Raw genomic sequence first — 15,372 nt, forward strand, 5'->3', positions numbered from 1 at the left:
TACTCACCATCAAATTGGTATTAACTGATCAACACCTATGTGCACACTTAGTAGTAACATTCATCGGGTATCGGGCAGGTGGGTATAGGGAGGAGGGGATGGGAATATTCACACCTAATGGGTGTAGTGCACACTGTTTAGGGGATGGATATGCTTCAAGCTCTAACCCAGATGGGGCAAGGGCAATATATGTAACTGAAACATTTATACACTCACAATACGGTGAAATTTAAAAAAAAAAAAAAAGATAAACCAATTAGTCATGTGGACATAGAGATGTAGAGATAGGCATAAAGGTGACTTTTTTATCAAGTGCTTTTACTTTTTTGCACCTCAATTTGCTAGTGGAGAAAAGGGAAGGGAAGAAGATTTCCAAAGGATTTTGAACTTTGGTTGGGGGACTTCATATGGGTAATGTACAGATAAGGAACTGAATAAGGGATTTAGAGCATAGGAAAGGAGACACAGCCTTAGGTTCTGCTGAAAATAGTCAGTATAGGGAGTGATATCTCAAGAAACTAAAGGTAGCCCTCAAGAGTTAAGAATGTAAAAATTGATAAACTTGTCTATCTCAACCCATAATCTTAGAGTGCTCTCTCTTAAATCAACAAAAAGGATCTATTGATCTATTAAAAGATTTCAATAAATAGAGGTAATATAAAACTCTCCACAAAATACATTATTGAGTATATTTGTACCATTACAACGTAACAGACTATTAAAAGTCAAGGCCAGGCGTGGTGGCTCACGCCTGTAATCCTAACACTCTGGGAGGCCGAGGTGGGCGGATTGCTCAAGGTCAGGAGTTCGAAACCACCCTGAGTGAGACCATCCTGAGTGAGACACCGTCTCTACTAAAAATAGAAAGAAATTAATTGACCAACTAAAAATATATATATACAAAAAATTAGCCGGGGATGGTGGCGCATGCCTATAGTCCCAGCCACTTGGGAGGCTGAGGCAGGAAGATCACTTGAGCCCAGGAGATTGAGGTTGCTGTGAGCTAGGCTGACGCCACGGCACTCATTCTAGCGTGGGCAACAGAGTGAGACTCTGTCTCAAAAAAAATAAATAAAAATAAAAAATAAAAATAAAAGTCAAGTGATTAAAAAATACATAAAACAATTATCATATTATCTGTTATAAAAAATAACTGTGTCCTTTTAATTTTTCCAGAATGCTTTTTAAGGAAAGCCGAAGTGTACATAACCATCTTACTTCTGCTCCGTGAGTAAATGCAGATTCCAGATTGCTTCATTTATTTTTATTCACATTATGTGCTTTAAGAAACAAAAGTATCATTTATTAAATGCTAGTTGAAGTAGAACTTCAGTGTACACGTAGGCAATCTCCATTTTATTACCATCTTAAAAAAACAGTCATTTTGACTGTTTGGACCTCAGAACGTATTTATCTATTGAAATAGTTGTCAGACTATTCTCTAAATACCTACTAAATCCATATTGTGACACATATCAGCCTGGGATTCTATTAGTAGGGAGCCCTAGAAGCAAGATGGCTCCAGGGGTTTTCCTTTGTACCTGGGCCATCTTCCAGTCTTTTTTGTGTGTCTTTTTTTCTTTGTACCTGGGCCATCTTCCAGTCTTTTCTTTGTGTCTTTTTTCTCTACCTCTTCATGGCCATCTGTATAGGTAACCCACAGCCCTCTGCTCCCCTGAGCTTCCTAGGACAGATCCTTATACATACTGACCTTCCATGCCCTACAGAGGGTTGTATGCCACAAAATTAACCTACTCTTCATGTCCTTCCTTCTGTTCAAAACTGAATATTTCCTTAGTGATGTAATTACTAGTGAAAGATCTCTTATCCCCAGACATACAATTCAAAGGCAGGTTTTTTTCTGTGGTTAAACTTTTGGGTGAATATTGATCAACTCTGCAAGAGTTTTATTTTTATCTACAGCTTAGAATTACTTCTCTGTAGCCTATAAGTGTGGTTTTAGTGTTATTAAAATTAAAAATTAGCAAGTTACTGAATGCTTTAAGTCAGTATTCTGCTAAGAGTTCTGTTTAACATCCTTTGGGCAACATTATAAAATTCCTCCTCTCGTATATTGTTGTATAGGAATTTTTTAGTTTGGGGGAAGGACACACTGTTAGTGCAGTTGACCCGTGAACATTGCTCGCATAGGGAAACCAACTGCCATGCAATCAGAAATCTATGTATAACTTTTGACTTCCCAAAAACTTAACTACTAGTGGCCTACTGTTGACCAAAAGCCTTATGGATAACTTAAACAGTCCACTAACACATATTTTGTACATTTTAACACATATTTTATACATTATATGTATGATACGCTGTATTTTTAAAGTAAGCTAGAGAAAAGAAAATGTTATTTTAAAATCATAAGGAAGAGAAAATATATTTACTATTCATTAAGTGGAAGTGGATCATCATAAAGGCCTTTATCCTTGTTGTCTTCACATTGAGTAGGTTGAGGAAGAGGAGGGTCTTACTGTCTTAGGGATGGCAGAGGTTGAAGAAAATCTGCATATAAATGGACCCGTGAGTTCAAACCTGTGTTGTTTAAGGGTCGACTGTATATAATCAAGGATGTATTGAGTTGGTTGTGGTTTTTAGTTCTTATTCTCATTTTTTGAATGTAAATTTTAAGTAGTTTGGTTTCATACATTGTAGGTTTACTTTGTTGCAAGTGGTTTCTTATTCTTCAAATAAATTTTATATACATATATATATGTATCAATAGTACTTATGGTTTTAATTTCCCTAAACAGTAGTCCCCCCTTATCCTTGGAGAATATGTTTCTAGATCCCTAGTGGATGCCTGAAACTACAGAGAGTACCAAATCTTATATATACTATGTTTTTTCCTATGCATATGTACTTATGATAGTATATACTTAATTTATAAATTAGGCATATTAAGAGATTAACAAGAATAACTAATAATAAAATAGGACAATTTAAACAATATATGATAGTAAAAGTTATGTAATATAAAATTGAATATAATATCTGTATTTCTGGAATATTCCATTTAATATTTTCAGACTTTGGTTGACTGTGGGTAACTGAAATAGGAAATTGAAACCGTGGATAAAGGGGGGACACTGTAGTTCTAAACCCACATACGCATTACAATTCTGGTATAAATAACTCATTCCTTTAATTCTAGAGGTGTTAATGTAGGTCCTCTCCCTCAGTTTTTTTTTTTTTAAAGCTTCATTATCATCACTTATTTTTGTTTTGTACCAAAAAGTAGAAATCTATGGTCTAGATGGGGCTGGAAGTCTTTTGCCTAATTTTTTTTTTTTTTTTTTTTTATGAAAACCAAACTTTGAAAATTACTATTTCCTTAATGGAGTTGTAATTTGACAGTTTTAATCAAGATACTTGTTAATCTAATTGATGACATTTTAACCTAGTAAAGTAGGAATAGTTACGCAAGGTAAGGTATTTTAGTTTATCAATACTTTAATTATTTAACAAACACTTGAGTACTTTCTTTTACTATATAGGACTCAGAAGATTTTTTTAAATCTTCAAACCTTTTCTCACTTGTTTCTAAAAGATCTAAGGTTCCACAGTTATTTTTCTTACCTTTATTTTCCCAGTGTCATTTTGACATTTTTTTATTTGAATTTTTACATTAAAAAGTTCTTTTAAGTAAAATCTCATTCACAACTTCTTGGCAAGATTTTATTTGAGCTTGAAAGTATTAACAGCTCTTTTAGAATTTGTCTAGCATGATTTCCGGTCCTCACCGGAAGACCCAAAAACATAAATAATTTGAGCTTGAAGTTCCTTGAAGCTCTGTTTTTCTACAAATAATTGTAGATTCTTACCAGTTTTTTGAAGTAAGTCTCCTTAGACAGCTTTGTTAGCCTGTTTTGAGTGATGTTATGTTTTATGTATTCATATTTAAGTTTTTTAAAATGTCATCTACATTTCATATTTTATGCTAATTGTTTAGCTTTTTGCTGTGTATTCATATGTAAACTGAGCATTTATATATAGTCCACCCGAAGAGCTTTCCAAATAGCAGAAGGAATTGTTTACCCACATAATTAAGAGTCTCTATGTTATAGTTTTCTAATGAGTGAAATAACTGATACTAAAATGGCCTCTCTTTTAACCTTTTAGGGCAAAGAAAAAGGTGATTCCTGCACCTAAACCCAAAGTAAAAGTAAGTATTGAACCAAATCTTTAATTAGTCATAATTAGTGAATGTTGAAATACATTCTTAAGATGAAAAGAATATATGATATTTAGCAAAGATCAATAGGTACTATAAGATGGGTGTTTTCAACTTTTTAAGAATCCTAGGACCTTTGTATTTGGGAGAATAAATGACTATATAGCAGCAGAACATTTGCATACATTAATTAAATTATAAAGCTTAACTTAATTCTACTTAAAAATGCTGGATAAAATATAACAAATATCCTTTAAAAGCACAGCTGAGACCACAATTATGAAAGAGGCCAAAAACAAGGAGCTGACAGAGTGTTAATTTGTTGCTTAAACTTTGGTTGCCTTTGGGGGCATTTACCACTTTCTGTCCATCACTTTTTTACATTTCTTTTTTTTTTTTTTTTTTTTTTTTGAGACAGAGTCTCACTTTCTTGCCTAGGCTAGAGTGAGTGCCGTGGCGTCAGCCTAGCTCACAGCAACCTCAAACTCCTGGGCTCAATTGATCCTCCTGCCTCAGCCTCCCGAGTAGCTGGGACTACAGGCATGCGCCACCATGCCCGGCTGATTTTTATATTATATATATTAGTTGGCCAATTAATTTCTTTCTATTTTTATAGTAGAGACGGGGTCTCGCTCTTGCTCAGGCTGGTTTTGAACTCCTGACCTTGAGCAATCCGCCCGCCTCGGCCTCCCAAGAGCTAGGATTACAGGCGTGAGCCACAGCGCCCGGCCTATATTTCTTCTTAAAGCATAACAGATCAGGTCTTCTTGGGCTTGTGTAGGTCAGAAATTGGAATAAAACTTGCATACAGCTGGGCCCTCAAAGGATAACATCTTTGGTAAAAGAAAAGACTAGAAAAAACTGTACTCACCAGCAGAAAGATTAAGAAAATTACCTTTTTGGCCTGTATTCTAGATTGGAGGAAGAAATTCTTCCCTGAAAAATTTCTCCGGTTTAGAAGTTTATACTACCTGTATAATTTGGGAAAACTCCAAGCTGAGACAGTAACTTAAAGTTATCAGATTGATAATACCCAGGGCAACTGGCAAAAGCACATTCTCCCTGGTATAATGGTCTCTCTTCCTAGGCCTCAAAGGCTTACCACATGCAATCCATGTCAGACCTAAGTTTACAATCTGGAGTACAGAGTACATGAGCCAAGAAGTTACTGTGAGACTAACTCACTCACAATAAACAACAGAATTAGATCCCTAAGAAAGGCATATGGTGGATTTGTTGGGTTTAGAACATAAAATAATTTTACTTAAAATTTTTAATTATTTAATGAAGTAGAGGAAGGAGTAAAAAATATTCTGTAAAAGTAAACCAAGTCAATTTGAAAGAGAACCAAGTATAACTTCTAGAAATAAAATCCATAATCATTTGAAATTAAAATTTTAATGAAAGCCCACACTCTTTAGGTTTTAGACTTTTTTCCATAGCTTTCATCTCTTTGAATACATGAGTTTCTTTGCTCGTGAGGTTGCGGCCAGGTATTCTTTCCTCTGTGGCCTTCCAAACTTTGTGTGTTAGAGCCTCTTTAGATACATTAAATCTGTTGAGTTCAGACTTTGACACTTGACTTCATTTTTATTAGAATATTAAACTCTTAATAGCCCTTATAAAGGATTGGTTAGATTTTGGTACATCTATTCAAACATATGATTATTAGAATAATTGGGCAGGAAATTTATCAGAATTCTAATGGATGTATTTGGATGATATGGAGGAATCATCAGTTTTTTTTATTTGTGTGCTTCTCAGTGATTAACCTTTTTCCTTTTCCAAAAATGGAAAAGCTTTATTGATGGTTTTATTTTTTACCCTTACCCCTGCCATACTTTTAGTTATAAAGGTAATATAAGGAAATTCCTGTAGTAGAAAATACAAATAATTCAGAACTATAAAAAGGAGAAACATAAAAGTATCCAGAAATTTCTCTTCGGAGCAAAAAAGCTGTTGATTTTCCGGTGCACAGCTGCCTTCTCTTCTCTGGATCTCTGTTCCTCCCTCCTTTCCATCCATCCATCCAACCATCCATTCATTTACTGAATTAACATTCCATATAAATGAGATAACCTGCTTTTTTGACTCACTATATATCATGAACAATTTTCTCTGCCAATGTAAATCTATACAGTATTCTATTGGGTAGATTTAATGTTATTTTTACAAGAAAAAATTAATAATAAAAAGTTATTTAAAACAGCAATTTTATACTAATATTTCCAGTATTGTTCTGATACATTTACTCACCCTCAGTTCTGTACTTTTTACAATGATGGAATTTTCACTGATCATGTAATTGTATGGTGTGTTAAAGCAAACATGTGTGTCTCATCTGTGCTATCCATTCATCTTGTAGACAGTTGTGACTTTAACATAATTAAACCACACACTTCCAATAAGCACTGGGGTTTTTAATCAGGGGTTTTAGAATAAAAGCTTAGAGAAACTGCTAAGGAAGTTAGAGTGTAACAACATTCTTAACACCTTACTTACTGTAATACCTTAGGAGGTGATGGTAAAGACCCTTCCTTTCCATTCTTTCCCCACTATGCTTAAGGTAAGTGCTATGGTTGTATAAATCTGTATACAATAAAGCATTCTGGGTTTGGGTTTATTTGGTTTCTTTGTTTTTAAGAAACCAACTGAAGATATTTTGAAATGACTTTTGTGTAATAGTTTGTTTTCTTAATCTTAAAAATGAAATGAATCAAATACTTTATATTTCTCTTTAAAAAGAAACAGTTGCTTTTTAATTCTCTTGCTCTTTACATATTATAAACTATTCGCTAATTCTCATCTCTTCCTTGAATTTTAAGGTTTTTTGAGAAAACTCTTAGGTATTGAGAGTTTTAATTCTTAATACCTTGTTTTCTTAGCATAGAGCCTTGCTTATAGTGGACACTTAGTAAATATATGTTGAATAAATTACAAATGAGTAATTTACAAATAAATTACAAATTCATCTAATGAATAAAAAACATAATTTAAGTATACTTGGATTGAATCATTTGGCAGTTTGGTGTGCCACTTTCTCTGTGTACTAGGTATGGGTAGCTGCAGGACAGAGAATGCAAGGAAGTAGAAAGTGAGGGTCAGCATCCTAGCATACCACGCTAGACGAGAGGGAGGAGTCTTAATATAAAGGCAGAATTTCTCCTGAGTTTAAGGAGAATAAAAAGAGCATAGTGTTTGCATAGATGGATTTGGAGTGGGATCTGAAGATGTGATACAAGTGGTAGAGGATCTCATCAGTAATGTAACTAGTGTTAATGTTCCTTCACTTGGTTTTAAGTCCTTTTCTCATACAACTCATTTGTTCATTGGAGAGAAAATGTTAAAAAAAAGAAAAAAGCCTTCTTCTTAGAATGGCTCACCACAGTATGGCAGCTGTGTGCAGTATCAGTCAGGACCTCTGTCCCATCAAAAATTATTTTGGTTTTGATAGTCTCTAAATATTTCTATTAGACAAACAATTTTAATTATCATGAGAATTTCTTAGTTATTTAAAATTAACTTTGTAGTTTTTGATTAACCATTTCTATCTCTTCTAATATCATGTTGCTTGTGCTAGGAATGTAGTCCAAAAAAGGACCAGAAAACTCCTGCGTCCTTGGTGGCTTCAGTTGGTGGTCCTCCAACGAGCTCTAGCACATCTGCTGTTGCTGCAGCCAGCTCTAGCTCCACACCAGCCCAAGAAACCATCTGCCTTGACGACTCGCTGGATGAAGAACTTTCTTTCCATTCTCCTTCGCTGGATCTTGTTTCTGAAGCTTTAGCCGTTATCAACAATGGGAACAAGGGCCCTCCGATTGGCTCAAGGATAAGCATGCCAACTACAAAACCTCGTCCAGGACTGAGAGAAGAAAAATTAGCAAGTATCATGAGTAAGCTGCCCCTGGCTACTCCTAAAAAACTAGATTCTACTCAGACTGCACATTCTTCAAGTCTTATTGCTGGTCACACAGGGCCAGTACCAAAGAAACCCCAGGATTTAGCTCATACTGGCATCTCTTCAGGCCTTATTGCTGGTTCTTCAATTCAGAACCCTAAAGTTTCTTTAGAACCATTGCCAGCCAGGCTACTACAGCAAGGACTACAGAGGTCAAGCCAGATTCATGCTTCTTCCTCTTCACAGACTCACGTCTCCTCCTCATCCCAAGCCCAAATTGCTGCCTCCTCTCATACTCTGGGAACATCAGAGGCCCAAGATGCTTCTTCGTTAACACAAGTAACAAAGGTGCACCAGCATTCGGCTGTCCAACAGAACTATGTGTCTCCATTACAAGCAACCATTAGTAAATCACAGACCAACCCAGTGGTGAAATTAAGTAATAATCCCCAACTTTCCTGCTCATCCCCACTTATTAAGACTTCAGATAAGCCACTTATGTACCGCCTTCCCTTATCTACTCCCTCATCTGGAAATGGTTCTCAAGGGTCCCACCCCCTGGTTTCTAGGACAGCACCTAGCACCACTACCTCCAGTAACTATTTAGCCAAGGCTATGGTGTCACAAATCTCCACGCAGGGTTTCAAATCTCCCTTCTCGATGGCTGCATCCCCCAAACTTGCCGCATCTCCCAAGCCTGCAACATCCCCTAAACCCTTGCCCTCACCTAAGCCTTCTGCCTCACCTAAGCCCTCTCTATCAGCAAAGCCTTCAGTATCATCTAAACTTACTTCTAAATCCAACCCAACTCCCAAGCCTACTGTAGCCCCAAGTTCTTCCAGTCCAAATGCGCTAGTAGCCCAGAGTAGCCACCCCAGTAGTAACAACCTAGTCCATAAACAGCCCAGTGGAATAAACATCAGCAGACAGTCTCCCACCTTGAATTTATTGCCCGCTAATCGCACATCAGGCCTTCCATCTACAAAAAATCTCCAGGCCCCTTCAAAGCTAACAAACTCTTCATCCACTGGAACTGTTGGGAAGAACAGCTTGAGTGGAATTGCAATGAATGTACCTGCCAGCAGAGGTAGCAACCTTAACTCAAGCGGAACTAAAAGGACTAGTCTATCTGGGGGAACAGGAAGTGGAACACAGGGTGCTACTAAACCGTTGTCTACTCCACATAGACCATCCTCTGCCTCAGGGTCTTCAGCGGTAACAGCCAGTGTGCAGGTATGTATGTTCTATGCATTCATGTGATAAAATGTAAGATTTTATAATCTTTCTGGTGAGTTACTTTTAATAAGCTTATTATAATATGTAGATTTTTTATCAGTAGGCTTATTACAGCCTATGGCCATGAAATGTTTGTGATGATATCACATTGGCAGTTGAGCACACTGTGGATGAGGTTTTTCTGGAGATATGAATTTCTTTTCCCCAGCAAAGTATCACATGCTTACTTAAAAATTTTTTTAAAATACATATTGAAAACTGTATCTCTTATGAAAGTCTAGAACAAAGTAGTAATTTATGAATTTAACATACATTCACTTGTCTCTTCGCTTTTTCTGCTGCCAACTTTATTTTTTTATTTAACCAAATTTATACATTCATGTTTTTTCCTAAACCATTTATTTTCTCAAATAGAATTTTTGTTTTGCATTAATTTTATAGTTATGTATAATTCTGTGTCAAGTTAGTGTTAGTAGTCCTTTTATACCACAATTTCCCCATTCATGAGTTTTTTATTTAAATTTATCTCTCAATTAGTCAAGTGCCTTGCTTAAGGAATCTTTTCAAGAAGCATAACACAAATGTTATTTTACCTTAGCTCATACGTACCTGATCATTTCTTTCAGTATTGTCACGCTTGAGTAGGTAGAGTCTTCTTGGGTCACTAACTTTTCTACTCGAAATTTTGTAAATACTGCTCCACTGATCCTTGCTTAGTATTTAGGATTATAGAGAAGTGTGAGGCCATTCTGGTTTTTATTCCTTTATAAGTAATACATTTCCTTTGCCTAAATGCTAGTAGGATTTTCTTTTTTCCTTGAAATTCAAGTGTCCCCAGACTATGGCTAGGTTTTTCTAGGTTTCATTAATTGTGTGCCTAGAACATAGTAACACCTCTCAATCTTCAGACCTGGGTTTTTTAAGCTCAAGAATATTTTATTCTGTTATATATCTGATTATTGTTTCTTATCCATTTGTCGTAGGTTTTTTGAGAACTCTTTATTATTCATATATTTCATCTCTGTGTCTTCCATGTCATCTTCTGTTTTCATCTCTCTGCTACTTCTTTGTATTCTGACACATTCTCAGATTTGTCTTTCATATTAATGATTTGGCTTCTTTAACTTTTTTTCTTTCCTGAAAGTATTACATGTTCACTGAAGGCAAATTTATTTATTTATTTGTTTATTATTATTATTTTTTTTTTACTTTTTTCTTTTTCCTCCTCCAATGAAACTGTAGGCAAATTTAGAAAAGCAAAGAAAAAAGTCACCTATCATCCCAACACTATTTGTACTTTGTAGGTACTGTCTTAGACTCTTCAAGAAAGTATGTTTTATATAATATTCCGTTTCATAACCAGCTTTTTAAAAAATTACCATTTTATGATGCGCAAATTTTTGGGTTCTTACTTTGAAAGACATGACTATTACTGATTTATGGAATTCTGTTGTCTAAGGAAGTGTTCTTTGTACTGCCTCCTGTTTATGTGGAACAGGAACATCTAATGAAAGAATTTTCCACTTGCTATTTGTAGAGCTTTCCTGGTGTTCAGAACAGTCTAAGTAAAGGTTGATAGTGATTATACCTTTAACACCCAAATTGGCCAGGCAAGGTGGTGTATGCCTGTAATTCTAGCATTCTGGGAGGCTGAGGCAGGAGGATCGTTTGAACCCAGGAGTTTGAGGTTGCAGTGAGTTATGATGATGCCACTGCACTCTACCCAGGGCAAAAGAGCGAGACAGTGTCTCAAAAAAAAAAACCAAAAAACAGCTTCCATTCTGCCACTAATGTAGGCTTAGGAATGACTTGATTCCAGAATTCTAATGTAGAACAAATTCAATTAACTGGTAATTCATTAATTGAAATCTAGGATTAACTGATGTTTTCTCTATATAATTTTACTTTCATCAGAAATAAGAAAATAATAAACAAACAAATTGACTTTAGGAATGATATGTTAAAATTTAAATTACATGTAAGGTCTGAGAATATATCCACATTATATTATCTTTATTGAAAAGTTGATTCTTTTTAAAATTAATCTTTAATTTGATAAATAAGTAAAAGGATTATAACAGAAATGGCAGTTCCCTACCTCATATCCTCCTTCCTAGTGTTAACTACTTTTAACTCTCTTAGTTTTTTCTTCTCAGTATTTTTAAATAAGAATAATACATGCAAAACTCTTAATTTTATCAATTTTATTATAAATTTGGGTTTTTTTTTCCTTAGAGTTAAAAATTGCTTTTTATTTTGACTTGTTTTCTTTAAACTTAAGGTTAAATCTTTCTTCATCCTTTGTTATCTCCAGAATCTGTCAGTTCTGTTTTATTCCCAAAGACCTTCCTATATTTGATCATCTATCCCAAGAGAACCCATATACTGGCTAACAAATAATTGCTTTGTCAGCATGGAAGCTACATCGCAAAAATCTGTATTTCTGAAAAGTAACTACTCCCTGCTGGTTTTCTTCTTCTCCTAAATGGCTTTATGATTTGGAGACTTGAGTATTCCTTCCTTCATATCTGATCTGTTTTGTTGGTTTTTTTTTTTCTTTTTCCTGTCTTATTGGTTTGACAGAAGAAAAGGTCAGTAATTAAATAAGCTGGTTTCTACCTTTTGGTGAACTCTAAAGGTTCTTTATATTTTTAATATAGCATCTCATTCAAGTCTTATCAGCTACCTTCTGGCTTCTAGATCCTGTCTTTAGCTCTCCAATGGTGAAAACAGATTTCCTATCTATGCTTGCAAAGCATTCACCTCCTGTCTGAAAGGCATCTGCAGCTGTCTACTCATTTGCAGAGTAAAAATGACAGGTTCTTTAACAAATGACAAAAGGTAAAATCTTTCTGGGTTTAAGTTATTAGCTCTACCTGCTTTCTATTTAATAACTTTCCACCCAGGGGTTACCTCGTCTTTCTTACTCTTCATCTTACTGATTTTCTATGAATCTTGTCTTTTCCACTTTATAATTCAAAAAATCAACTGTTCATTAAGCAAATGTTTTTTGAGTGTTTACTATGTGCCAGGCACTCTTCTAGGTGCTGGGGAAACAGGTGAACAGCATACTCAATATCCCTGCTCTCCTGGAGCATATTCTAGGTAGGAAGATAAGCAAAACACATGTAGGAAAGTGCCATGAAAAAAATAAAACAGGATGATATAATAAAGAGTGATTGCTGCTGATGTAGATAAAGGAGTTTGGGGAAGGCCTTGTTTGAGGTGGTAACATTTGAGTTGAGAATTGAATGAGCAGAAGTCAGCCATGTGGAAAGAAGAGGGGGGAAAAACAGTCCAGGCCCCAGAGAACGGTAGTATGACAACTCTGAGATTGGAAAAGAGCATGAAGTGAAAGCCTACATGGCTGGACTGTGGAGAGAGACCAGAACCATGCCATGGAGGACCTTGTGGGCCACAATGAGGACTTTGGATTTTACTCTGTGCACAGTGGGAAGCTGTTGGAGATTCTTAAACAGGGGAGTGGTATGGGTCTGATTTACATTTCAGAAGATTACTCTGGAGAATGGGGGCAAATGCAGACACCAAAATAAAACATGTGTTTTTAAAAAAGATTTAATGCCCACTATGGGACGAGCAAAGTTTTTCTTCATATTTTCCCCTGAGAATGAAATGTAGAGATCATGGAAAGTATTTTTGATAATGAGATATTATCTTGAACTGTTTACCTACTTCATGCTGACAGCTTCTCCTATATGCTCCCAAGTGATACCAACCATGGAATACCCTATTTCTGAAAGGTCTCCATCTTTTAGGACAGAGAAATTTATAATACCCATGTCACATTTAGATTATCTGATGTTTCAATTTAGATTTATAAACAAAGTGGACATGGACGTTCTTTGAAATAATATAAAATACTACACAGTTATGTGATGGTATTTTTTTTTATTGCTAATACTCAAGTTATTTAATTGTGTAAGTTGCTCTAATTTATATTTTCCATATATTTTAATGCTTCAATTAGATTCCTCCAGAAAAGCTTTAAAAGGGTCTCCTTATTAGCAGTATTTCCTCACTAGAGGACTCTAGTTGGGGCACACAGCCTTGGAGACTCCTTATCATCCTAAGGCTACAATAGAATTATAATTAAAAAGGAGAAACAACTCTTGTTAATTTTTAAATTGATACAGGATCCTTTCTATCCTAGTTGCTTTAAGATGTTATTTCTAATTTGGTAATATTTTCCTAAATGCATCCACTTTTGTATATCATGGTTGGCACAGTAGAAGAAGAAAACTGGCAAGTAAGAAAAGCTGTCAAGTTCAAGCATGAATTGGTGAAGATTTGTACTTAAGTGTAAGAGGAAATTTTGATAAAAAAGAATGGGTTTGTTGACTATGAGCTCTTCTTGGCCTTAATTTTATGATGTCTGAAAACTAAGGTTTTAAGCCTAAGTGGCTGGAAAGACTGATACTGTTGATGATAGCAGTTAACAGAAAGTGGAGGAAGGGATTTGAGAAGATGATTTCAATTTTGGAAATATCAAGTTGGTGAGTGTTAGATATCCAAGTGGAATTATTCACTGAACTCTTGGATAGATAGAGTGGAAATTGAGATGAGAGGCCAGAACTATGTATGTAAACTTCAGTGACAGCAAATAAAGGAGATAAGGGGAGGCAACCTTCCTCTTAGTCTTGTGAAAGAACCAGAATAGAAGGCTTCTGGAGGGTGTTCTTCATTTTTATGCAGTAGTCACATGTACAAATATATGTAATGTGGCATATATGTATGGGAAAATTGCTTACATTTTTCTCATACATTAAGAAATAATCAGCTCTTTATTAATAATGTTTATTGGTAGAAGTAACACACAAAATTGACAATAGCCAACATTTATTATTAACTTTAAAAATATTTAGAGAATTCAGTTTTCCTGATCAAATTTAGAACTGTAAAATTTTTGACCAAGGAAATTTGGATTTGGTAAAGTAAGGCTACAAAAGAAAACTTAAAGTGGCAGAAACTATAATAGATAATATCTGATACTGAGAAAATTTTATTGTATCAAATCTTTATTGATAAGTGCACATAGAAAAGAAAAAAGTCAAAATGGGAAAAATTTAATTACTATACAGAAAATATGTTCAAAGAATGAAAGTGGTTTAAGGAGTGTATTTAAGTAATTTCCCAATGAAAACTGACCAGTGTTAGCATATTTCTGATTTAAGTGTTTTTATTCCTAAACATGGCATCAAAGCCCATGTGGGGGAATGTGAAAATACTCTCTAATTTACCTTTTACCTTAGGGAGACTAAGTTTAGAAAAGTAGTAAGTGGAAACCAGCTTTCAGGAGTTAGGAGAGACTAGAAATGTGGAAAATGGAAGCCGTCATTCAGTATATTTGATAATAAAAGAAAGACAAATAAATTAGTTTGTTGCTAGAAGTTGGGGAAGAACTGGAATAGCAGAGAGGTTGTGAAAAGAAATGAGGACTCTGTATCTGAGAAGGTAGAGGAAACATGGAGAAGATGCATTACTATTAATAGATGTTTGTACAGGAAAGTTCTACAAGGTAGGATTCATGAATGTATGTAGGTCAGGTGGTGAGCTCTGGAGAAGGGCAGGTAAGGCTAATGAGAAAGAACATCCAGCATAGCCTCACCTCTGTAGAGTGATGTGATGAAAGTAAAAGATACAGAGACAGGAGGCGCTAAAAGAGCAGTAGTCTAAAATAGCAGCTGCCGGGACTGTGCCAGGAAAAGATTATAAGACAAATAGTAAAGTGAGCATTTTCAGAGACCCAGTTGGAATTGCATGTAATTATTTACTCCTGGTTCAGGTCTGTGGGCTAGGAGCAAAATTGGAGATGTGGGAATTTAAGATTAGGAATTAGTAGATTAAGAGAGTGAATGCTTGTTAAAACAGGCACCATTAAAATGACAGGAGAGTCTACAGTAGTAATGAAAAACCTGTCTCACAAAGTTTCTGTTAGACCAGATGTAAGACACAGTCTTGTGTCCATGAAGATATTATATAAAATAAATCAATTTAGGTTAAATACTTTATTTCTTATATATTTTGACCCCTGGTTTCT

General features: G+C 35.2%; 1 protein-coding gene and 1 non-coding gene across 5 annotated transcripts in view; both read left to right on the forward strand.

Moving 5' to 3' along the window:
• UBN2 (ubinuclein 2) overlaps positions 1-15,372 on the forward strand; it is a 70,865-nt gene that overhangs the window by 40,835 nt on the left and 14,658 nt on the right. For 3 of the 4 annotated variants that reach the window (XM_012767973.2, XM_012767977.3, XM_012767976.3), the window contains exons 12-15: positions 1,177-1,227; positions 4,129-4,171; positions 6,696-6,746; positions 7,761-9,311. In XM_012767973.2, coding sequence (XP_012623427.2) covers positions 1,177-1,227; positions 4,129-4,171; positions 6,696-6,746; positions 7,761-9,311 — 1,696 coding nt within the window. The remainder of the gene's footprint in view (positions 1-1,176; positions 1,228-4,128; positions 4,172-6,695; positions 6,747-7,760; positions 9,312-15,372) is intronic. The other variant, XM_012767975.3, reaches the window with a different exon arrangement.
• LOC142873184 (U7 small nuclear RNA) lies at positions 3,699-3,761 on the forward strand. The gene has a single exon (XR_012921227.1). It is a non-coding gene; the product is annotated as a U7 small nuclear RNA (small nuclear RNA).

Source organism: Microcebus murinus, chromosome 9 (genome assembly GCF_040939455.1).
Source record: "Microcebus murinus isolate Inina chromosome 9, M.murinus_Inina_mat1.0, whole genome shotgun sequence".
In the NCBI taxonomy this organism is placed as follows: Eukaryota; Metazoa; Chordata; class Mammalia; order Primates; family Cheirogaleidae; genus Microcebus; species Microcebus murinus.